The 24,880-nt window shown below is 43.9% G+C and overlaps 1 protein-coding gene across 2 annotated transcripts in view; it reads right to left on the bottom strand.

Annotated features, from left to right (window-relative positions):
• The window catches only part of FBRSL1 (fibrosin like 1), a 965,642-nt gene that overhangs the window by 463,220 nt on the left and 477,542 nt on the right, over nt 1-24,880 (bottom strand). For both annotated transcript variants that reach the window (XM_084819250.1, XM_084819251.1), the window contains one exon: nt 23,364-23,399. In XM_084819250.1, coding sequence (XP_084675376.1) covers nt 23,364-23,399 — 36 coding nt within the window. The remainder of the gene's footprint in view (nt 1-23,363; nt 23,400-24,880) is intronic.

The following is a 24,880-nucleotide window of genomic DNA, read 5'->3' as shown; positions in this document are numbered from 1 at the left end:
CCTCATTTTCCCTGCTCTAAAAACATTTACAGACAATGCTGTTTACAAACAGAAACAAAACTAGAGGATTATGATATTGTGTAAAGAACCAGTAAACAAACTTGTGTTCATCATTCCTTACTCACAACAAATATCTCATGTAGAAAAGCTCTCTCTAATAGTGTTGATTTTGTGCACTTGCATCCGTACACTTATTAGATGTACTCTTCAGAGAAGTGTGCTCCCATCCACAAAGGGTAGTGGCCTTGAGACAGGATTATGAAGAAACCAAGCTCCAGAATCATAAACTGGCTGAGGGTTTTGCTTTTGTGAAAAAGGGCCGGGAGAGCAGAAAAAATAAGCAACGAGTCTGTCAATGGGTGCAATGAGTGCAAATTCTCACACATACACCTGAACATTTTAACAGCCCTGAGAAGGAAGGAGGAGGGGCAGAACAAAGACTGGGAACAAAGATTATGGCAGACCTTCTGTCCAGATCAAATTCAGAAAAGCGTGCATTTTGACAGTTTGGTCCCCAAGATAAATGGTTTAGAAGAGGAGAAGCAGGAGGAAGCAGAAACCAGGCTGCTAAGTAAAATGGTCAAACTCTGCCAACCTGTGAAAATGCTGGAAATGAAAATTACGCTCCAGTCCTAAAGCCTTTCAAAGTAAGCTCTGAGCTTCTACCAGTGACAGTTCAGAGAACCAGGGCTGTTTCCACAACGATGGGAGGAGTGGCTCACCTGCATTTTTGTAGGAGCTGCTTTTGGTCTGAGCAGGGCTCCATGAGGGTGTACATTGCACCATTCTAAGTGGCTCCATGTAACTTACTTCTGGGTGGTGGGGGGTTTGGAGTGAGTGTCATCTGAGTGGCAGGGGCTGCTCAACCAATAAGAGAGTCCCCCCACCCCTGGCTTCATAAGGAAGGTGCGAAATAGTTACTTCCCCTTGTGTGCATTTGTAAGACAAGCCTCCCAAGCTTCATTGAATACAATGGGTGTTACTTCTGGGTAGATGCTGGGAAGGGGGGGGGGAGAATTCAGGGATGGGAAACCAGCCCCCTTTCTAAGAAAACCGATACTGTGCAGGATCTCTATAAGGAAGCTGTGAATTAGTTACTTCCTATGGCAGTAAAGCAAACAGTGGAGAATCGGAGCCTTGAGATCGCACTTAACTGCACTTAGGGAATTGGGCTTTAAACTGCGCCATTTCAATTGAGGGGGATCGCTGTAAGTACTGATATGGGCATTCAGAGGGCAACCCTCATTCAGCACAAGGGGAGTTACTTCTGCGGAGACACTAATGGGTTTGTTGTGGGAAAGAGAGCAGTAAACACAAAGACGGAAACCAGTGCCCATTTTAACCCAGAGGATCTCTATAACAAAGGCTTGAAGTAGTTACTTCCTAAGGCAATAAAGCAAACAACGGAGAATCGGAGCCTCGAGACCATGCTTTACAGCACTTAGGGAACTGGGCTTTAAACTGTGCCATTTTAATTGAGGAGGATCTCTGCAAGTACTGATGCGGGCATTCAGAGGGCAAGCCTCATTGACCACAATGGGAGTTATTTCTGGGAAACACTAACTGGTTTGTTCAGAGGTGGGAAACACACAGGAAACACCCCTTGACCGGAGTCAGGGTAAAAGGCACACCCCTGGGCAGGTCTAGCATGCCCGAGGTCAATGAGGGGCTTGGGGCAGCAACTATACCGGGGAGAATCGGATTTTAAGCAGTCTCAGGAAATCTGTTTCTTCCCCTGATAAGCTCCAGGGTGGCTGCTGGATGGCTACAACATCATGTATCCCTAGCAACCTCAACATGCAGCTGGCTCAGAGTAAATCACTGGTGGAAACACCTCCTTAGACTCCAAGTCAGCAACCCTCAGGGGATTCCCTTTCCCCATTACTACCCAGCCAGTAGAGCCACCCTTACCTAAGATGGGACCACTCCAGGGCTCCCTTTCTTCAGTCTCTGGGAAAAGAGGAAGAGCATGCAACCATTTCTTTGCAAGATTAAAGCTCATGAAGGACATGATCTAGCGAGGCAAGAGCTGTTTCCCATCCAGGGCTGGCTTTATGGGTGTGCAAGCTGGGCAGTCGCCCAGGGCGCTAAACTGAGGGGGGCGCCAAGCTGAGCTCAAGGGCTGTGTTTTTTTAATGTACTATCTGCAGTGAGCTAGGGTTGCAAAAAGCGAGCGTCTGTAACCTTTCCGCAGGGGAAAGTGTTCAAGGAGCGAGTGAGTGAATGCCACCTAAGATTTCCAGGCAAGGTGCCACTGGAGAGTAATTTTCTGTGGCAGTTACCACAGGGAAAGTTGTAGGAGTGGTGTGAGGCCAGGCCTTACGGGAGGAATCCCGAGTGAGTGAGTAGTGAAGGCCAGCAACAGGCCACAACTGGAAGACCAAGTCCCAGGAAGCAGAAAGTTCTGCCAGAAAGGGGTTGGAATTTGGAGGAGGTCCTCAGGAGAAGCACAACCTGATCCCCATTTCCTTATCTCCATGTAAGAAAAAATGAAGCACATTTATCATTCTGCTTGATCCCAGAGCAAGGAGGAGCTGCAGGCAAGAACTCTCAGACATAGTCCATGCATGTAATAATTCTTGCATGTGCCCCCCCCCAGCTTTGTACACATGTGCACAGGTCCTTGTAGGGGGCAGCAGCAGGGCCCCCAACATCACACCTACACCAGGGCCCATAAGCTCTCTGGGTGGCCCTGCAAAACTGCCCATGGGGGAGGGGGGCACCAAAGGCACTCCTTGCCCAGGGCACTGTTTATCCTAGGGCCAGCCCTGTCCCCATCCTTAATGGACTGTGATAGAAGGAAAGCTATACTTCGTGGGGCTCGATGGGGCGGTGATCTTCAGGAATCCTCACCCTTCCCCTGCCCTCTGAAAGGTAGGGAGAGTCTGGTGTTGAATGTATAATACTGGCACCTTCGCATCTCCACATCCCTCAAGCCTCAAGGTGTGTAGCCTGGGCTGAATGTCCCCACTGTGTCCGTAAAACCAAGCAACGTTATCAGAGAGTATTATTCATCCCATCATAATACTGAACAGTAATTAATGGGAACCTTCTATTTACCAGTAGGCACTTCAAACACAGTCTCCCCTGCTCCCTAGTCCAGATTCCAAGGGTGCCCTACAATGAACATGTTAAATACCTTATTACTATTAAAAAACATCAACAACAAACTAGAAGCTTCCAGACATTTAATTACAAAATATATGCATATGAAAGACATCAACAAGCTTACAGGACGATTCCTGCTTCAGTATTCAAGTGAAGTCTCAATAAATATTTCAAGGTTTCAAATGGATGCTTTGCAACTGTGTGCTTTTCATTTGCACAAGTGCCGGAAGGAAGCATTCAAAACTAGCTTAGAGCAAAAACAGAGTATTTTCCTGTAAAACTTTAATTGAGAAACTGACACTATATAATCTGTACATCATTGCCTCGAAGCTGTTGTTAAAAAATTAAAGCAGCATCAAAGAGCTGCTTTGTTCAATTAACACATGTTGTATATCCCAGACGTGAACTGTGCCACGGAAGGAAATTGCTTTGAGCCGTAAACACTTTTTGATGGCTCACAGGGCTAGCAAAAGCATACAATAAGAGGTTCAGTGCTACAGGATTGTCCAAAGCTATAGATGATTGTCAAGACATCCTAGGTCACAAGTAAATCGACAAAAGATGGTGGTTTTGTACAGTTATGAAAGGCAGGTAATTTTTGAAAAAGAAAAACAATGGGTGCAAGAAAGTTGCATTAACAAGCTGTTTTCCAAATGCATTTCAAACACAAATGACCTCTCTCAGAGGGGAACAATCAACATTCTGTCTTCCCCAGATTAGTTTTGAGTAAATGTGCTTTAGGTGCAATCCTACATATGACTACTGAGAAGTAAACTCAATTGAATTCAATGGGACTTACTCCCAGGTGAGTAAAGAATTGCAGCCTTAGTCAGGAGTTGCAAGAACCCATTCCGTACTAGGCACAGATAGGCTGCTCTCAAGAGGAGATAGAAATTATAAAATAATATTCTTGTTGAAATCTGTGTTGAGCAGTTTCCCAGCGCAAGGACATTGTGCTTGAAGTACACTGGAAAATTTGCAAAAGAAGCTTGTTCCCAAATCTTCCTTCCACCCAGTTGTTTTGCTTTCTCTTCATTCTGTGGTGCCTTCTCCTGACTACTGTTCTTTCAAAGACAGGTGAGATTCCAACCTTGCACAAAAAGGCTGCTGGCTTTAAATTCTGTCCTATGCTTGACAATCCAGAAGTCTTGCTTCCTCTGGTTGGAAGGAGAATGAATGAACTGGGGCCTTACCACTAGGTGAGTGACTCGCCCAGCATTTGTGCTGCAACGCTACGCTAGTGGAAGGATTTTCTCTTCCCAGAGCCATCATGGAGTACATATTTATTGCTGCTCTTGAGAAAAGAAAGAAGAGAAATATAGAAGGGCTGTACTTCAGATGGCCTACAGCAAGTAGCAAAAAAAAGCCAGGCATCAGCCTACAGAAACCAGCAGCAACAACAACAAAGGGATGGGGCATAAGTCGAGCCCACCAGGCTTAAGTTTAACAAATAAGTTGGTGAGAACCAGCATATGAAGAGCCCAGGTAGATCAGACCAAAGATCCATCTAGCCCAGCATCCTGTTTTCCATAGTGGCTGGCTGTGGGAAGCCCACAAGCAGGGTATAAAGGCAAAACTCATATCCTGCTGTTGCTCTCCAGCAACTGGTACCTAGAGGCATCCTGTCCCTGAAACCTGGAGGTGGCATGAAGCCATGACTAATACTCATTGACCGACTCGTCCTCCATGGATTTTTCTAATGTGGCTATCATCACATTGGCCTGGTTAGCATGCAACAATATTGTGCTGCCTTTATTGTGAAAAAACAGCATGCATGCTGCCTGATTGCTTTCACCGCAAGCGGGATCAGCTAAACAAACTGTGGACCTCCCATCTGTGGTTTGCTTACCATGATGTGCAAAATGGGAACTCTGCGTTCTCTCTCTCCCCAGGGAAGATGATCCGCCCCCCTGGCCATTTTGCTTGCTGTTATTTGCACTTTTTCCAGCTTTATAATATCCTTTTTGAGATGTGGCGACCAGAACTGTGCACAGCAGCCTGTTAAGATCTGGGCCTGTATTGAGGTAGTACTGGAGATAAGCTAAAGATTCCAGGAGGGGGAAGAGATGGGCTGGCAAAGCTGAAAACCCACACCTGCCTTGAGATCTCATACAGGTTCCCCAAGTGTATGCACTGGATACCGTGGCTCAAATTCTGCTATTTGCAAAATTCCAGTGTCCCAGATCTCTTTGCCCACTGAAAAGTCAACCATCCTGCTATATTCTACAATAGCCTTCTCCAACCTGACACCCTCAGATGTATTGGACTTCAACTCCTATCAGTACCAGCCAGCATGGCCAATGGTCAGGAATGCTGGGAGTTGTAGTCCAAAACCTCTGGAGGGTACCTGGTTGGGGAAGCATGGTCTATGACAATGAAGTGGCTATAAGAGCTTTGCGCCTCAAGACAAGCAAAACTAACAAAGAATCCTTTAAAGCCTCATGCAATTACTGTCTATGTCTCTGTCTATCATCTATTACAAGTGTGATGTGATAGGACTCTTGGACAGTTTCGCCGCTGTAACAGACTACCAACGAAATTCTGTAAGATAAGCACTTTATCCCCAATCCCACACAGTAAAAGATCTCTTGGAGGCTGAAAGCAAATGCCTTCCGTTTTTTGATGTTTTCTCAGAAGAGAGCTCACATAACTTTATCAGCCCCTGGAGTAACCAGCCGATAACCAGACCATTCCTGTCAGGGCCACTCAGATGTATCTCTGTCTTGATGTCGTGGAAATCCACAAGGCAACCAGAAACTCTACTCAACTGCATAGCTTAACTGATTAAGCAGGTGGGAACCAACGCCAGATCAGCACAAAAGCGTCTCTCTGCTAACCAGAAACTGGCCGCAAGCTGTGTCAGGGGATTGACCACAGATATCATGCTGATAACAAAGAAGCTTGAAATTACAACTTCCTGTTTCAGTGCTCTCACGGTCACATGCAACCTCAGAGGGGAAATATTCGCAGGAAGAGAGACTCCTTTAAATGGGCAGGCGAGCATTTAGCGTGATGCACGCCCATGCAGTTCATTTTTAGCAGTGATCGTTCGCTGCAAGGCGTAGGCAGCATCAAACCATGTGTGTCTGCACTTGTAAGGTAGGAGAGGCTGCAAGATATGCCTCAGAGGTAGCGCCACCGCTACTCACGTATTATTTTTGATGTGCCTTAGTCTGCCTACATGAGAAGACGAACTTAGGATTGTACACGTGGAGAAGGGTAGCCCCCTATTTCAGAGCCTCCTTTAAACTCTTTAAGAAACTAGTGCATTTGCCAAGCAGTCCACTGCATGGGTAGGCCAAATGTCAGGTTAGGCACGAGAATCGAATCAACTCCAGTTTCCAATTCATTACATTTGTTAAAGAACGACGCAGAGCAAAGATCAGAAATTGTCAAGTTGCTCTAAAAATAAAATGCAACATCAAACTAGCTCACTAGCAGTCATTTATTAGGATTCTAAGAGTAACTCCCCAAAGCGTTTTACGGGGCGGGGGCAGGGGAGGATGATGAGGCCCACCTGGGCTCTGAGGCTGGCTTGGTCTATTCTTCACTCTTTGCCAACCAGCTGGATGCAAAGGAAAATCTCAAAGAGTATTTCTATAGGACTGGGTATTTCCCGGGGAAAGACATTCAAACTGACAGAGGTCTTAGTCATGCCCCTGCCAGGTGATTTCTACAGTACCTCTTTTACATAAATTTATGCATGTCTATATCCCTATATTTATTTACTTGTTACATTTATATCCCACCTTTCCTCCAGGAGCCCAAGGCGGCAAACACAATCCTCCACCTCTCCTCACAACGTTTTATCCACACAACAACCCTGTAAGGTAGATTAGGCTGAGAGTCAGTGACTGGCCCAAAGTCACCCAGTGAACTTCATGGCTGAATGGGGACTAGAACCCGAGTCTCCCCAGTCTAACACTCTAATTGCTACACCACTCTGACTCTCTGGGTTCGCCTGGAAGGGTTATACAACTGCAGCTGCATGGCTATGTTCTTTGTTAAGAATGTTCTATGTTCTATAATGTTCTATGTTCTTTATTTTCTGGAAATAAAGGATATTTCCAGAAAAGAGGGGTAGAGGTTTGGGAGAAGGTTGGATTCATTTGGTGTCACTGTTTTCTATCATTTTTCCTTTGCCACAGATTGTTGGGGGGTAAAACAGAAGTGTTCAAAGGAGGGGGAAACCCAAGAATTAACCCTGGTTTCCAACTCTGGTGTGTCAGGGAGAAACAAGCCAGAGTTCCAGGTTTGTACGTCACATTAGCTGTCCCAGCTGGCAGGAGAAGCCGAGCAGGAACGATTGAGCCATGTGAACTAGTACACTGTGTCGTTCACAGTAATACAGGTTTTTTAAAACAACAATTGGGTTGCCATGATGTGTGGACCAGTAAAACAGCAGCCAGCAAAAAACTAAGTGTGATAAAACAGTGCAGCAATAAAAGCATGCCTCAGGATAGGAGGTCAACCAAACTGGCTGGGCAAAAGAGCTTTGCTATTTGGCGGAGGGCTAATAAAGAATGAGCTGAATGGGCCCGCCTCAGCAGGGAATTCCAAAGCCTGAGTGCTGCCATGGTGAAGGCCCCCTCCTAGGGTGGCAATGTGTCTTCTTTTACAGAGGACAATCCTCTATTTGAGGGGCTGCTGGAGGATTTTCCTCTGTTTGAAGGGCTGTCCTGTTCAAGTCTGGCATAAAGAACAGTAAGAACTGTTGCCCATCAACAGTGAGCACCTGGACAGGAGACCGAACGGGCAGGTACACAGGCGGTCATAGTCTTGCCTGCTCTGGAGAGATGTATTTCTATTTAAATTGGAATAATTATTTCTAAGTTTACATCCGTGCACACGAATTAGAACATGCAAATTTTATCTATATCTGTGTTGTCTTTTGTCCTCTTTTTTGGTGATGTATTTCCTCTTTTTTGACAACTCACCCTACCCCCTCTTGCATTCCCACCAAACACACCTTTGATGGAATATGGAAGAGAGTCTTTCCTTCGGATCTTCAGATCAGGGATGGGAACCGTAATACTGTTTTCCTGTGTTCATGTGAGTACTGACTTCCTTATTCAGTCCTGTAGTTCAAGAGAAAACTCTAGGCCATTGCAAAGCTCTCTAAGAGCCAGTTAAAGCATGCAGAAATTGTGTGAGATATAGGCCTGCTCGGACTATACCACTGCAGTCTGCAAGTAAGAGATTACATATTTGACTGCACGCCCCCTCCAGTTTTTGCACATACAAAGTTAGAACATCCAAGAGAACTCTAGTTTTATTTAACACAGAGTGGGAAAATATTTTCCAGCACTGCAGCAAAGTATTAATATCCTTCCTCCATTGGTGCAATATTAACTATTAATATATTAGGAGGGAAACCATATTTCACTATAAAAACAAAGTAAAATGTCACAGTTACCATATATGTAAATATAGAGCAGATAAACAACTCTACAGAAATCCCATTAATACAGTGAAAATATATATAGGGACAGCATCCATTCCTCAGAAGCACCTTTGTTCAAATCTCAGGTTAACGTTAGCTGTTAGAGCAGGTTAAAGCCAGTGGTATTCTGCAAGGAACCTTTTGCATCTTCCATGCTGCAGCACACAGCTGACCGAGATGTTATACCAGACATAGGGCACAATCCTATGCATCTTTATACAGCAAATAGTCCTACAATTCCCAGCATGCCCCAGCCAGTTGCATTTATGTACACATCCAAGGCAAGTTGACAAAGTCACATACACACCTCATGTGCAGAACCTGATGTGACACCTGCGAAGAATGTTATAGCCAACTTCACCCGTAAGTAGACAACCTGAGTTTAAGATACTTTGCTGCCTGAGACAAAGAACAAGATGGCACCCACTCCCATTCCATGTACAAAAGCCTACTGGATTGGCAGTTCTTTAACAGTAGTGATGGGACAACATCATTCGCTGTGCCTGAGGCAGCAGGCTAGCTTATGGGGATCAGAGCAGGAGGCAACTGCCTCATTCTACCTAATGGTAGGGCCAGCCTTGTCCTGAGCAGCAGACCTGTTACTCTGGGTTATGCCTCTGAACAGTGAACAACAAGTCCTCTATGAGAGCCCAGAGGGCAGGAAACAGATGATTTAAGAAAGGTAGTACCAAACAGCTCTCTCTTGTGACTTAAGCTTCACTTCTGTTCAGGCCTGACCAGTTAATTTTTTTTTGGTGGGGGGCAACAACCCAGACAACCACCTTGACTATTCCACCTTCCCTTGAACTCTACATCCCAACTGGAAAATGCCAGACAAAAACACTGCAGACAACCATTTCAAGATCGGATGAAATGAATTTATCTGAGAAGCTGCCAGCAGAGATAAATGACGATGTGACATGCAGCGTCAATTCCCAGACAGGTTATTGTTCTGGGTGCAGAAATTTGCAAATTGCTTGCATGTATATTAAGTCTGGAAAGCCTCCACCCATAGGAAATGTGCTTTAAAAGCTAGTGAGAGATGTAAGGAGAGCAGGAATGAAGAGCTCAGCAGCATCCTTCTCCAGCAGAAATCTTGGCTTCCGCAAAGCAAGGTAATCACACGCAAGGGCTCCCCACCCTGCCTTCTCTCACGTCACCAAAGTGGTAATGAAAAGAGTTTGGGCGCAAAAATGATCCTGAGGTTACAATCTCTACTGATGGCAGGCTGTGCAGGTGCATTCCCATCAAAAGCAACAGTATAAGCCTTTAGCATGAACAAGCCAGAGAGAAGTGGAGCCAACTGACAGCTGCTCGGAAGATTTGTTTCCGTGCCAAGAGGCAGGTTGCGAAACTGTACCGTAAGAAGCAATGGAACAATCCTAACCAAAGAACTGAAAGAAAAAAAAAACACCTGGCAAACCAGGGCTAGGCATGACAAATAATAGCTTTATGAAACCGCAATGTCTCTTAACTCTTGCCCAGAGATGGGTTGCAAAGATGAGGACGCAGCAGTAATACAACAACCTGTTATCACGACAGCTACAGGCAGTCTCGGGGACACAGGAGATTGAATACTGTCCATTTGAAGCTGGTGGTAAAAGCTACCTCATCAACTCAGCCTGTTCCTATCTGAAGATTCTTTCTCCAGCAATGGGATTCACCCTAACCAAACAACTGTTCAACCTGCTGGTTGCTAGGCTTATGGGCCATACAGTTGACAAAGATGTGAATTATTTTAACACAGAATGATTATCATGAGGAGGCGGAGCTGCACTTCAGCGGTGGGTGGGGTGGGGGTTCAAATCACTACCTCATCCCCATGCATGCACGCACGCACAAGCACATACACCCCGTTCGTCCATTTTATAGTGACATTATACTACCTAGAAGTATATGACCACAGTATCCTACCTAACCCCAACTTCAAAAAACACCTTTAGACTGCTAACTTAAACCAAACTTACTAGGCAATACGCCCATTAAATGCAGTAGGACTTACCAAGGAGAGGTGATCTATTAAGAAAGGAAACCTCCATGTGTAAAGGCAATATACCTCCAATTACTAGATAGTGGAGATAAAGATGGCAATCACAATCTTCCCCGGAGCTTCTCACTGGCCACCATCAGGAACAGAGGGCTGGATTACATAGACCTATAGTCTGGCCCATTATTATTGCTGCTGGTGTTGTTATTCCTGCTGCTGCTGCTGTTATTATTTCTCTGGGCCAGTTCACTGATCCAGCAGCCCACTGTGGCTTACTTAAGCTACGGTGGGATGTGGAGTGTTGTGGGTGGCTATTTTGAATTTTAAAGCCACGGCTTGATGTGTTGTCCAAGCCCAGTGGGTGATGGGTTGCACAAGAATTAAGCAATTCTTGCATAAGCCATGCCTGTATTAGGGTTATGTGAGGGTTGTTTAACCCTTGCATAACCCACACCCACAGGGTTTGGATGAAATGGCAAGCCTCAATTGTGGCTTGAATATTCAAAAACTGCCCAGCACACTCTACAATCTATCGAGACTTATTTAAGCCATGATGATCTTGTGATCCAGGTCACTTTCTTTGTGTATTGAGCTGCAGAGACCTCCGGTCTCCAGTCATGGATCCCTTGTGTTTGAAAAACTCAGGACGCAATTATATTATTTCCATTATTTAAAACTGGCAGGCTTTTGCAGACCTCTTGGAGGAGGTGGGAAGGTACCCACCATTCAAGAAGACTTTTTATATGCCCTTATTTACATGTCTTTAATGCAGGGAGGGTGCGTGTGTTTACTAAGTGAGTGTTGACCTCAACACTTTGTGAGTCATTAAAATACAGGCTGTCTTTATGATATTCAAGACTGCTTCTCTTGCTGAATATATGTACCCCTAAAGCTCTAAAATGGGCTCATTCCAGTACTGAGAGACCTGCACTGGTTGCCAATTGTTTTCAGGGCTCAGTTCAAGGTGTCGGCTTTAACTTTTATAGCTCTAAATGGTTTAGGGTCTGGCTATCCGAGGGCCGCTTATCTTGGCATGAACCTTCTCAGTTACTAATATCAGTAGGGGAGGCCCTTTTGAAGACACCTTCACTTGCAAAGGCCCACTTGTTGGGTACATGGGAAAGTGTTGCTCCCAAACTCTGGAAGATATTCCCTCTGGAGCTGCAACTGGTCCCATTTCGCTCTACATTCAGGATTCAAGACACATCTTTTCCATGCAGCTTTAAAATTTGTTTTTATGGGTTTTACACTTGCTATTGTTAACCTTGTTTATTATTTTATGATGTGTTTATATGATTGTTTTATGTTTTGAATTTTATGTATACCATCTTGGTGGGTTTCAGAACGGTGGTATAGAAATACTTTAAAATAAATAAATACTGAGAAGACGAGTACAGTCACAGCTTTTTGCCATATGAACACATGGTAGGATAGAAGCCACCACACAACATGTGAAGCTGCAACTTCATATGGTAAACATTTTATCTTTAGAGGCGCTTGTTAAACTGCAGTCACCCTTCACCTTATAAATGTGCATTAACTGGGTTCATTGCTCCTTCCAATTCTGACCCAGTTTGCAGTTTCCGTAACACTATGCTAAACCTTGAAAGTGTTGCAGTTCTTGATTCATTTGCTCCTTAGTGAGTTGTGTTCACAATGTTCTTTTTACTTGCTAAGAAGCTGATGGAAAATTTTGGGCGCAGAGGGAGCAAAACACTTTTTTTTTTTTTTTTAAGGGCAGACTGTTGTTGTTCAGTCATTAAGTCGTGTCTGACTCTTCATGACCCCATGGACCACAGTACGCCAGGCCTTCCTGTCCTAAGCTATGTCATACCTACTGTCTGTGGCAGAGGCAGGAACCCTACCTGCACCACCCATGTTGATCTACTGTTTTTGCTTTACTCTGATGTATCTTGTAAGGTATTGTTATTCTTAAGTCTAGGAGTTCCCAAACTTTTCTGACCAAGCTCAAAGGCATAGGTCTAGTCATCCTCCCATCTGCTACCTGGGAGACAGAACCCTACCTCCAACCCACCCCACCCCGCCCAATTCCATTCCAATTTTGGGAAAACCAGCTTAGCACATGGAAATGATTGACATTCTTTGCTCTCGTGTTCACTGAAAAACCATTATATTCTTTTTAATTTTCTCTGTGCATACCAATGCGGAGTTTCTGCCTCCCCCCTGCCCTTGCTACCTTTTCAATTTGTAGTTAACTAGGCCAATACAACACACCATTTACCCTTTTTTTTCTGTTCAGCTCCAGCAATTTAGGTTAAGGTCATCACCTTTTTTGTCCACTATTCCTCCAGGTTTAATGAATAGAGGAAGGGCGATTAAGAAAAAAAAAAGACAAGCAAAAAACAAAAAAACGGAGAAAAGAATAGCCAGCTATGGCTACCTCCCAGCATGCTCATTTTCTCAGATGAGCCTGCCACAGCATGCATGCAATGAACAAGCTGCAGCTGCTTTTCTGTCATTCTCAGTAAAGAACCCGGGTACCAAGAACCTTTGCCTGGGTGGTCATAGCTCATGTCGACAACACGGACTTTGGACAGCAGGAAATAAACGGGGAAACACAAAGCTCCAACTAACCCCACCTGAGCCAGCTTCAGTGGCAACATCAAATAGCCAGGCTGGCTTGCTGAGAAAGGAAGGATTTCTCTGCTTTTGTTTAGAACAGAGGTGGGGCTGGGCATGGGGAGTGGGGGCAGAAATCCAAGCAAGAGGAGAGAAGACAAGAACATTCAAAAGGAGACTGTCTCAGGGCCCTTGTCTGCACTAGTGCTTGACTGCAGGTCAGCATCGATCTGAGGCAGCTGTTATAGTGCATTGCCTGTAATAACAACGTATGGGAATCGGCAAACACAAACAATGGTACTAAAATAGCACTGATAACTGTACCTGTTTAATGGGGGCAAGTTTTCTAGTTTTCCTTTCTACCTCAGCAGAAAGGTGAGTGTGAGCACAAATCCTTCTGGTCTGGCAGATCAACTATTCTCTGTTCATTTCCTTCGGTTTGTCTTTCCCCCCTCTTTCTTGACAATGTGTGTGCGTGCGCGCGTGTGCATGCGTGTGCGTGTGTGTGTGTGAGCACTCACTATTTGGAAATATTCAGTTCTTAACCAGAACTCATATTTGTTTAAAAGGTTAGGAGAGAACTAAGAGGGATGGTGAAGACCAATAACTATGGCTCTTCTTTAGAAAGCAGCCATGTTGCCTGTTGTAACTCCAAGGGCATATAGACACTGACTGGAATGTGGAAAAGATGAACAAACAATAGCAAAGACAGCTGCACCAAATCAGCACCTTATTAACCAGCAGTGAGTTGGCTACTGCCGTCCACAAGAAAACACAGTTTAGATCCATATACAACACAAATGCCTTTGTTTTGTTCACTGATTGATTGTAAGCAACTCTAGGAGCCTTTTTTTTCTTTTTTTGGCTGAGGAGTATGATAAAAACACTTTAAATACAGAATAAATGAATAAATTTGGGACAGGGCCTTCTCTCCAAAACAGGACGTGTCTCACAAACATTTCACCCTCATATGACTGTGCCTCAAGATCTACCACCCGTTACAGAAAGTTGTGTTTGCCAAGTCCTTGCATCTGCATTTCTCTGGAAAACTTTGCACAAGAAGAGAGCTGGAGTATGGGCAGGAGGGGGCCTTTGAACAAGCAGAATCCTCAGACCAACCCGCCAAGTGTGTATGTGGGGGGGGGGGGAGTCAGATATTTCACACACACTCTTTTGTCAGAGGGCAATCCTTCCAGGCTAGAGAATTCACGATAGATTTGGAACAGAGCTCTCTATATCCACAGTAAACTTTTAGCAATGCATTCTGGGAACCTCTGTGAAGAGGTCTGTCTAACTATACCAGTTTTATAGACATCTTACAGATAAGATTCATCTCTCTCTCCTTCTCTACCTCCTCCCATTGAAACAATGTGGTTTTAGAAAAAGTAAAATAAAATACGAGTCATATGCAATCTATACCTTGAGGGGTTTTCAAGAAGATCACAGTGTCAGATGCTGCATTTGCATGAGAACTTGTAGGTTTATGTAAATCAACATCATCCAATTATGCTCAGGCCTTGTATACAAAGGGGTGTGTGTTGTGTATCCATTACGACAGCAGCACGAGCCTCAGAACCAGACCCTCTGATCTCAAGATACCAAGACTGATGTAGACAACCAGATTTGGGGCCAGGGAAAGGGGTAAAGAGACTGTGTGTGTGTGTGTGTGTGTGTGTGTGTGTGTACTTATTTATGGCTCTGAGGATGAGTGAAAATTTATGGGACATTTGATCATAATTAAAAGCAGAATGCAGTTTAATTGGAAACAGCCGGGGGTATTTTGCAGGAGAATTAATGGAACTGTAAACCAAAAATATGTTTTAAGAGACATGCACCAGCAGGGTTACTTCCACACGTCAGCTTGCATAATGTAGCAAACACTCAATCTGGCACTAGCTATGGGACCTGGCGGCATTGCGAACCCCTGTGCTTTATTCTATTTTATTGTGCATGCTCTCACCCCTTATACTTCCTCTGCAGAGTCTGTGAAGGATACGAGCAGTATCTAGTGATAGCTATTAAACCAAAACAGGCCTCTAGTGATCGGGAATTGAGGCCACCAATGGCCAGCATAGCCATTCTCTTCCCTGTGGCTTTTCCTTCCTGCCTGTTTCTTACTTATTTATGTAGGGTGCAATCCTACGCATGTTTAAACAGAAAGTCCCACAACTCCCAGGATAGCTGGCTGGGGAATGCTGGGAGTTGTAGGACGTTTTTCTGTCTAAACATGCATAGAATTGCGCCCTTAATTAACTTGTAGAGCGCATCACTTACAAGGTGCCTTATGCAAACAATAATAAAATATAACACACATCGTTATTGTTTTTTAGGTACAAAACAAAGGCTTAAAATCCAATACAAGCACCTATCAGCCTCCATGCTTCTTGCTCCCACTTTGCCTCAGCGCTTCTTCCAGCACTTGCGAATTTCAGACGTGCATTTATTGATTGATGTAAGACACTTCTATCCCACTTTTCTGTTGAAACTATGCCATCATGTAGCATCGTTCCACAGGAGTTCTGGGATTATAGAAAGTGATGGCCACCACCTGGCAGCTCCTAGGAAGTGCACTTTGTGACTGGTTAGTTTCACCCTGAAAATTTCGAAAACGTCACACTCGCACCCAATTTTGCGAACCACAAATAAACCACATTTTGGTCCATTCTTAATGTAATAGCTTTAGCATCGCAGATCCCAGATCTACTACCTCTGGGTAAGATTCACCACTCTCAACTGAACAATCCTCATGCTGTCCAAGGACCAATACTTCTGACTGAGATAGTGGGGCTATTCACACAACATGCTAACCCACACTCAGTGGGTGAGTGTGAGTTATTATTCAACCGTGGGTTAGCGCGTTGTCTGAAGCCAGGACATTTTCCTCAGGGCAACCTGTTAACCATGCAGTGTGGCTTGTTAACCACCTTGAACAACCCAATAACAAACCATGGGTTCTCAAGGTGGCTTATTCGAGAAAAATAACCCATATTGCATGATTAACAAGCCACCCTGCAGAAAATGTCCTGGCTTCAGACAACACACTAACCCACAGTTCAACAAACTTTGGGGGTTGGACTCGATGGCCTTGTAGACCCCTTCCAACCCTACTAGTCTATGATTCTATGAAACTGCCCACGGTTCAACAACAACCCACACTCAACCAATGGGCATCAGTTAGCATGTTGTACAGGCCCAGCCAGTGTGGAGCAGTTTTCCACAATCTGGTGCTCTTCAGATGTGGTGGACCAAATCTCCTATCATTCCCAGCCAGCATGGCCAATGTCCATGGTGGCTGGGGATGATGGGAGCTTTAGTCCACCACAATTAGAGGGCACCAGGTTGGGGGAGACTGCTGTTGAGGATCAACTGAGAATGATCATTCTTGTCATTCACACCTTGCTTGGGAGCACCAGAGACATTTGGCTGGCCACTGGTGCAGACAGAATGGTGGACTTGAATAGACCCTTCAAGTCTGATCTAGCAAGGTAATTCTTAAATTGCCATGGAAAACACACATGACGACTGCTCAAAGCTGGCCATCTTTCCCCCCAGCTTGGCCGCATTGTGCCACATTCAAAGCACATGTATGTAATTGTTTTTATTTATATTTTATGTCCTGCTTAAAACCTAATTGGGGTGCTCAAAGTGGCTTAAAACTGCACATAAAAATGTCAATCAAAGAAACATATACAATAGGTAAGTTTAGCCAAATGTAAAACCTGCACAAGAAACAATGTGAAAAATGGGACAGCTTAAAAATGGCCCATAGTTCCATTTCAGGAGGCTTTAATTTAAAAAAAATAATAATTCTGGGCTTAGATAGGCCCACAGTGCCAATGACTGAGAACTGACACTTACGGTCAACCATATCAATCCATCTATTTATTTTTAATGAGATAAACAAAACAAAGGGCAAGGAAGGATGTAGTTGACTTTACAATAATGAAGAAAGGTCATACAGGCAAATATTATCCTGAAACTTGTTATACTGCGCCGGCTGCCTCTCCGAGGTAGCAAAAGTTATCTTGGAGAGGAGGTAAAGGGGGCATTCCTGTGGGCAGGGAGGGGAGGGGACTGGAGAGGCTGGCATACGCTGTATCCTGAGGTCCCCCCCCTTCTGTGACGGATCAGCTAAACAGGCGAAAAAGTCCATCTAGCTGAAATGGAGAGCAGGAGGCATGGCAGAGGCAACGATCGCCTCCGCCATGCCTCCCACTCTGCACTGGATACTGGTAAGCCTCCGATTTTGGAGGCTTCTGAGTATCAAGGGCAGATCCCATAGGATTGTGCCCCAAAAGAACACGGCAAAAGAACAAGGGATGAGGAGGGAAGAAGAAAGGAAGCAAACTCAGGCAACAGTTCTTAAAGTGATATAGTCATTCTTATAATGAACAGCTCGAATGGAAACACGTCAGGGAGGGGAGGCATAATGGCGATGGGCAACTCCCCTTGTGCAGCAATTAAATCAAATTCTGTGCCAAGGAATCCCACATTTTGCAACACAAAAACATCACACAAATAAGGAAAACGAGCTTATTTTTCTTCACTGCCAAGGGTGGGAAAATAATTCCAGACCTTCGACAAAGACTGGGAAACTGAAGATGGGAAAGGCACAGAGACAGAGTATAGATGAGAAAAGACCAGGGAAGAACAAATAGCTGTGAAGGGAACCAAAGTCTCTCTCTCTCCGACACCCTCCCTGCTTTTTCAAGGCTTTGAGGTTTCATAAGAAACTGTTTTTAAATACTTTCTCCATGACCATAAGGGCTGGGAAATTGAGATTATGACTTAAGGATTTATGGTTACATAGTACATATTACGAGTGGGACCTGCAACAAAATGCTGCAGTGTGGTATGCTCCTCTTCAGGGCACTGCATTCCATTTCCCCTCCCACATGTTTCCAGTCCTCCCCCCCCACACACACACACCCTGGTCATTTAGCCAACCAGCATTTTGTGGCCACTGAGCAGGCTCAGTCTTTACTGGGCTGTTTTGGTGTGTGGTGTGTGTGTGTGTGTGGTGTGTGTGTGTGTGTGGGGGGGGAGGGTCCTGTCCTTAGGGTTTGTTGTATTTTCCTAAAGAATTCCTGTAGTTCTGCGAAGTTCAGGGTTTCCATAAGCCTGCTGATACCTCCCTCTTGTGTATGGATGGTGCCCTTTTTGGCTACATAAGGACTGGTCCTTGGAGAACTGAAGTTGTTATTAATATATATGATCAATTATTCAGGCTTTGAGGGATGCATGTCATTAAATCCATGTGGTTTGTGCTGAGAATGCAGGTATTTTACATCTCCATATTTCACCATGTGAGGATGGTGCTTGCTATCAAGGCATGCGATTTAGCATCTGGATAATTACTGTTTTCTCCAGAAGGGTAGCCTGGCGACAACTATTTTCATCCCCAGGATAATCTCATGATTTCTGTGCCATCCAAAAGCTATGCCATTTTATCAGCTTCATACTACATCTGTGTAAACTCTGAACCCCTTGGCACTGGAGTCACCATTCATGAAATCACCACCTAACAAAGTCAGGGATGATCCCTGCGGAGGAGGAGCCTCCTTAAGCCTTTTATGACCCAAACTTTCCTAAAGCCATCATCCCCAAACTATGTAGTCAGGAACAGTCCTGCTAATGTCTACTCTGAAGTAAGATGTTCCAAGATTCCAGTCTTCATCGTAAATCAACCCGGGATGTTGATTTCCATGGATTAAACAAGGCGTTAGACTGATGGGGTTGGACAGGTTGGCAGGAAATTTAAGCACTGAGGTTGATATTTTACAATGACACAGAGAATAAGTTAGCTGCACCAGCTGCCAGATTCATGTTCTTATTACTACTCTGGTATTTTATTTTTTAGAGGGGAAAAAATACTGTTTGGGGACCAAATAAAGCAAAAAGATGCCATCTTTCTTCATGCCTTTCTTTCAAGAGATGTCCAGAGACAACATGGTACACTGAGTCTATATTTGTGCTATTAAAAGTTTCTGTACAGCTGTACCCTCAGCACTGAAAACTCAAATTAGAATCCATTTAAAATTCCAGATTTTTAATGTGTAATTAAGTAATCAGTCACACAATTAATCAATTTGTGTATTCAACCCTAATGCCTGGCAGTATGTATTTTTGTTTAGTTGTTTTTTTGTTTTTTTTTAATAATGGAGTTATCTTTGTTAAGGGCTGGTGTGATTTGAGTGCTTAAAAGACATGTGGTTTTCTGGCCCGGAAAAGGTGGGTGGCTCTGATCTCTGTTTGATGCATAAGACAGCTGATAAACAGCTTGTTAACTATGTTTTCTCAGATACGTGCTTAAATAAAGTCATGGAGAATCATCTCTTAACTGCTATGAATGTATCTAGGATTCCATTTCTCCACAGAAAAAGAGGCACAAACCAGCTGCTAAACTGCTTAAGAGATAAAGGCCTACTTCTTTCACTCACTTACCTCCCTGTTCAGCTGAATGGTGAATTTGCTGCAAATCTACAATTGCTTTGCTATTCCGTTGTTTGCAAAAGGCTTGCAAACAGATTGTGTTCCTGAGATTTACTGTTTGGAGTGATACTTTGCCAACAGATTTCACAAACCATCCTGAGATCACAGTGTTCTAAACGGAGCGAAATTAAACTCCTCTATTACACTTCTAGGTGCATTTACACAGAAGTAAGTCCAACTGGTTTTGATGGACACTTAGTTGTCAACCTTACCACCAACATTATGTGGATAATTTATTTAAATAAGAGACTTGCTTCCAAGTAAGTGACAAAGGATCAGTGCTTATGGCCTTAGTTTTTATGCCCATGCTGGGACTCATTCTTAATCTCACTGCACCCAAAAGGATGAGACCCCCTTTTATGATTGGGGGGGGGGGAACCCATCAACGAATAGAGTCAGTGTCCCAACACCACCATCTCTAACACACAAAACCTGCAAACCATCTTGTAGCTACAATACTATATTCCTTTATGTGCCAAGCCTGTCTCTTCCAGAAAGCCTCTTGGCTGATACTGTGCTCTTTTGATGACATAGGATGTGGTGATACGTGTTCAACTGAGGTTTTCACTCGTGCTACTTTTGCTGCTTAGGGGGCGGGGGGTATTTTCTGTATATTGCACAGTCTTGCTTATTCATTTTTGTTTGTGGTTTTTAATGATTCTATTTTGTTGGTGGCATTGACAGGGTACAATGTAAAATACACACACACACACACTTTATTATATTTTTTTCTGGTTTGAGACTCAACTGGCTCCCCTTATACCCAATCCTTAGGTACTGAGCAAACATAGAGATTGCACAGAAGGAGCGACAGAGCGGAGTTGAGAGTCAAATGAATAAAACATTCATTTATCAGTTAAAATGGATGGATGTAGCATGGGGTGGACAAGTGCAGGAATTCCCTCCCCCTTCCCCGTGGGCTGCACAGAAAAAAAAACTAAAATAAAAAATGGTGTCCGTAGTGCTACGGAGTGCCCAAAGGATCAAAATTAGCTACATCATCAGGAGAAGGGCTATAACATCAGGTAAAAATGTTCACATTCTAAGCAAGGACAGGAAGTACTGCCCTCACTCTGACTTGGCTTTGTGACAACATCACATAACCACATTTGATTGGCAATGTGGCATGATGACATCTTCATGCTGGCTATGTGATTCAAGATCGGCCAAACTGCATACCCAGGAAGAGACTCACCCTCTTTCTAAAACAAAATAGTGCCAAAGCAACTAAATCATGTGGAAAAGGAAAGATTTTAGACTTTTGTACAACATCTTTGGGCCCCTGAAACTCCTTTTTCATACTGTAAAAGTTCACAGAAAAAGTTCAGCTCAGCCATAGTGCAATCACTCTCAAAGATGAGTAAATTCAGGCTCACAGCCTACTGGGAGGTCTCTACAGACAACACTTTGAGAAATCATTGCTGATTATTCACTCTCTGTAAGGCCCAGAGATGAAGAAACAAAACATATCAGAGCTACAACGGCTTTCAGATAAGCTACCCTTCACTTTCTATATGCCCATTTGTCCAGCAGATCAAAAGGAACTTCTCAAAACAGGAGATAAAAATGCCTGCCCCGTGATTTATTAGCACTAGGCTAGCGACAAGGCCTTTGGCCTTTTTCCATTAAGGTATTGAAGTCAGAGGCAAATCAATTTAATTTGCAAACAGAACCTTCAGATATAAAACTTGACTCATATCATTATGTCTGATAACAAGCAAGTGTACGTGTGTCTATGTGTGTGCATGCACACCTTTACAGGTGAGATGCAGGTGAGGCTTTTATTCCACCCTTCCTTCCATACTCCTCACTGTAAGCCCAAAGCATGGATTTTACATTTTAGATGGATTTATAGCAATTTCTCTGCTTGGTGTACTGTTGACATTAGATGCGCATGCACAAAGGAAGAAAGATTCAAGGTAAGCTTGAATGTTTACCTGACATAAAGTACACAGTTATTTCAAAGTCCCTAGGAGATGCAAATCAATTCTGTCTTGCAGACTTGAACATTCTCTGAAAACGCAGCCCCTTGCAACAGATGAGACCACAAAGGGCTGCAATATGGCTGGTCACTGTACCAAGACATTACACACAACATTCTAAACTGAGGCCATCTGAAACGTGTGCCCTGAATTATAAAAAACGCTTCTCCAATGAAATGTTTGCAAAAACTATTGTCAATTAGAAATGCTAAAAGCGATTAAGAACTATTTCTCTTTTTTCAGACTGGCAAAGAACTTAATTTAAAGCTTCAGTGAAAGTATTCAAAGATGATAGGTGTTGTCTGATGGTATTTGGCACTCAGCTTTGCATATCTTTGCTTACTTGGGTCCTATTTTCTTTTTAAGAAATAGCCTAGCAAGGAAATTGGGACTCAGAAGCACAAGTGATAATCCAAACTTCATTTGAACATCCAAGCTAGCTTTCAATGCTTGCTGTATACGGTGATTATGATGTCAACCCCCCGACCCCCAAATGAACAGCTACCCACAACATATTCAAACAGTACAGGTGAAAGAGACTGTAGTTTCATCACTTGCTATCATAGACAGAATCACAGAATACCGCCTTGTTCTCGCACCACTATTTATTTCTGAAATAAATAAGTATTCACTAACACTCTGATTCAAGATTGATAGCTCTTTCATAAAAACAAAAAGAAAAGCTGCAGCACCCCCAAAATCACGCTATGGTAAGTGAGAAGTTGATGGCCAGATATCTGAAATCATTATCATCATCATCATTATGACAAACATTTATGAACGTGACTTTACTGCATGGCAATAGATTTTTAGCAAGTCAAAATCTGAAACTCAGAATATTTTTTGAAAATATTTTATTCTGTACTTTATCAAAATTGATTCCAGGGTGGTTTATAAGACAATGCTTCATTTCGTGTTGTGGAAATGAGTAGCAGCCGGCCTTGGACTTGTGCATCCCCGCTCCTTATCCAACATGGACATAAAGAGGGGAAGGGAAGAATCCGCTTCCTGTTTTAAACTAACCAGCATTTGTTGTTTCATCCTCATGTGGGGAGGACATCTGGTTAGTTTAAACAATGGTTTGCTGAAATAAGCCAGAATCAAACCACAGTGGCCAAGAAGAGGTGAGTGTATGACCCCAGCACTTGTCTATGTGGTACTAAAGTTTTGTTTACTGTTACGTCTATAACGAACTCATATATTAAAGCAAGCCTGAAACAATGACAGTTTAGTGCAGGCTATATGTCAGAACTACCGTTAGTATCCAACAACGCCTCCGTACAAGCGCTTTCAGACTAAAACAAATTTAAGTAAACATTGCCACGGCTAACTGGTGCTTTCTTCTCCTTTTTTAGAGGTGAAGAACTTTTATACGGACCAGTGTTACCATTAAACATGTCTGCATAACTTCAATGAAACATACAAAATATATAATACATGACAAAACAAGACAATAAAGGGATGGTTTGGTTCTACGCAGCTGAAGTCAAAGCTATTTTATATTCAACTATTATAATTGGATATGTAGTCATACAGTTTCTATAAACTGAAAAGGAAAAACAGTAACGTTGAGACGCTCAGAAAATCAACTGTTTAATACTGCCTCATGTGAAGAGGTGGTTTAGGAAACATGACTGGGCTTTTTCTCAAAGCCTAATTTGTTGTGCTCTGTACTCCTTCAGTGTCTGTGAACATGCAGTGGATGATATAAACATCCACAATCAAACAGCAATAAAAATAAATTGGAAGAATTTGCTGTAAGGTGACTTACCGAATAACCTTTTCCTGAAAGCGACTGAGCAGAACTCTGTGGGAAGAAATGGAATGCCACTGTAAGTAGGGAACAACGTACAAAGCACCATGCAGAGAACAACAATGTGCTTCCCTCCCCATACAGCTGTGCTGTGTCATTTCTCCGATAACTCTATTGACACTCAGGGGTGCTGCCGCCCATCCCATGTCATAAAGAGAGGCGGCCATTTGGAAGATGGCCATAGGTAGACCAAGCGAACAACCATACATAGACGTACCATGCTGCCTGCTACGGAGTAAGACAACTGGACTATCCAGGCCAGTGTTTTATCTTCAGTGCCACCTCCAAGTTTCAGGAATCCCTCAGGCAAGATGCTCTCAATGGCCCCCCATATTCAAAGGGGGGCAACTTCTCCTCACTGCTGCCCATTTGCGTGCCTTCTCTCTCCCTAGGCCAGTTAACACCGTTGCCCAGAGGGGAAGTGCAAGGAAGATGGGGGGCACTGCTCCATATCCTCTCTCTTGCTCTTTCTTCCATGCTTAGATATGGCAGGTGAAGAAGCAATGAGAGCGAGGAGGAGCGGTAGGACCTGGAAGTTCCAGGGGTGACAGTGGGCCCCCCTGTAGGAGTGTGGGCCACAGCAGAGGCCTAGCAATGCCAACCCCTCACACCAGCCTTGATAATCTCCTACAACTAGTAGCAGCTCTGCAAAGACTCAGGCAGAGGTCTTTTCTAGGCAACAGGAAGAGTGATCTCACGAATGGAAAGCATGTGCTCCACCACTGAGCTATGGCACCTCCCTAAGACGATTTGTGGTGTGTGCTGGTAGATTTGTGGTGTAGGGGGCTTGTTGGAATAAAAGGAGTTGCCTTATATTCAGTTAAATCCTTCGTCTATCTAGCCCAGTCTAGTCCGAGTGGCTCTCCAAGGTCTTCCCCAGTCCTGTTAGCTGAAATCCTTTAACAGGAGATCAGGAATTGAACCTGGAACCTTCTACAGTTCAGAAGCCCAATTTTAGCCCTTTCCAATGTTACAATCGTACCTGGAGGAGAAAGGCTATCAATGGCTACTAGTCTTGATGACTATGTGCTACCTCCAGTACCAGAGGCAGTGAGCCTATGTACACCAGTGGCTGGGGAACATGGGTGGGAGGGTGCTGTTGCGCTCATGCTCTGCTTGTGGGTTCCTGGTCAACAGCCGGTTGGCCACTGTGTGAATGGAATGCTGGACTAGATGGACTCTCGGTCTGATCCAGCATGATGGCTCTTCTTACGTCATGAGTCTTAACTGACACATGGGACATGACACATTTTAGCATACAGCCCTTCCACTGTTCTTATGTTCATCCTTGTAAAGCCTGTCCCAGAAGTGATCCTACCAATCTGCAGTGATGCCTGAATCAGACCCATGTGGTTCCATCCGAGAGAGAGAGAGAGAGAGAGAGCAAGAGTAGGGGACTCCACCATTGTTAGAGGCTCTCTCCTGTTTCCCCTCCCTGACCATTAGGACTTTACAATACTCAGATATGGATACCC

This window comes from Heloderma suspectum, chromosome 13 (genome assembly GCF_057233095.1).
Source record: "Heloderma suspectum isolate Gila_16-S chromosome 13, 16-S_ref, whole genome shotgun sequence".
Classification (NCBI taxonomy): Eukaryota; Metazoa; Chordata; class Lepidosauria; order Squamata; family Helodermatidae; genus Heloderma; species Heloderma suspectum.
Note: the sequence above shows the minus strand (reverse complement) of the source record. Positions and strands in the feature narration are given on the sequence as shown.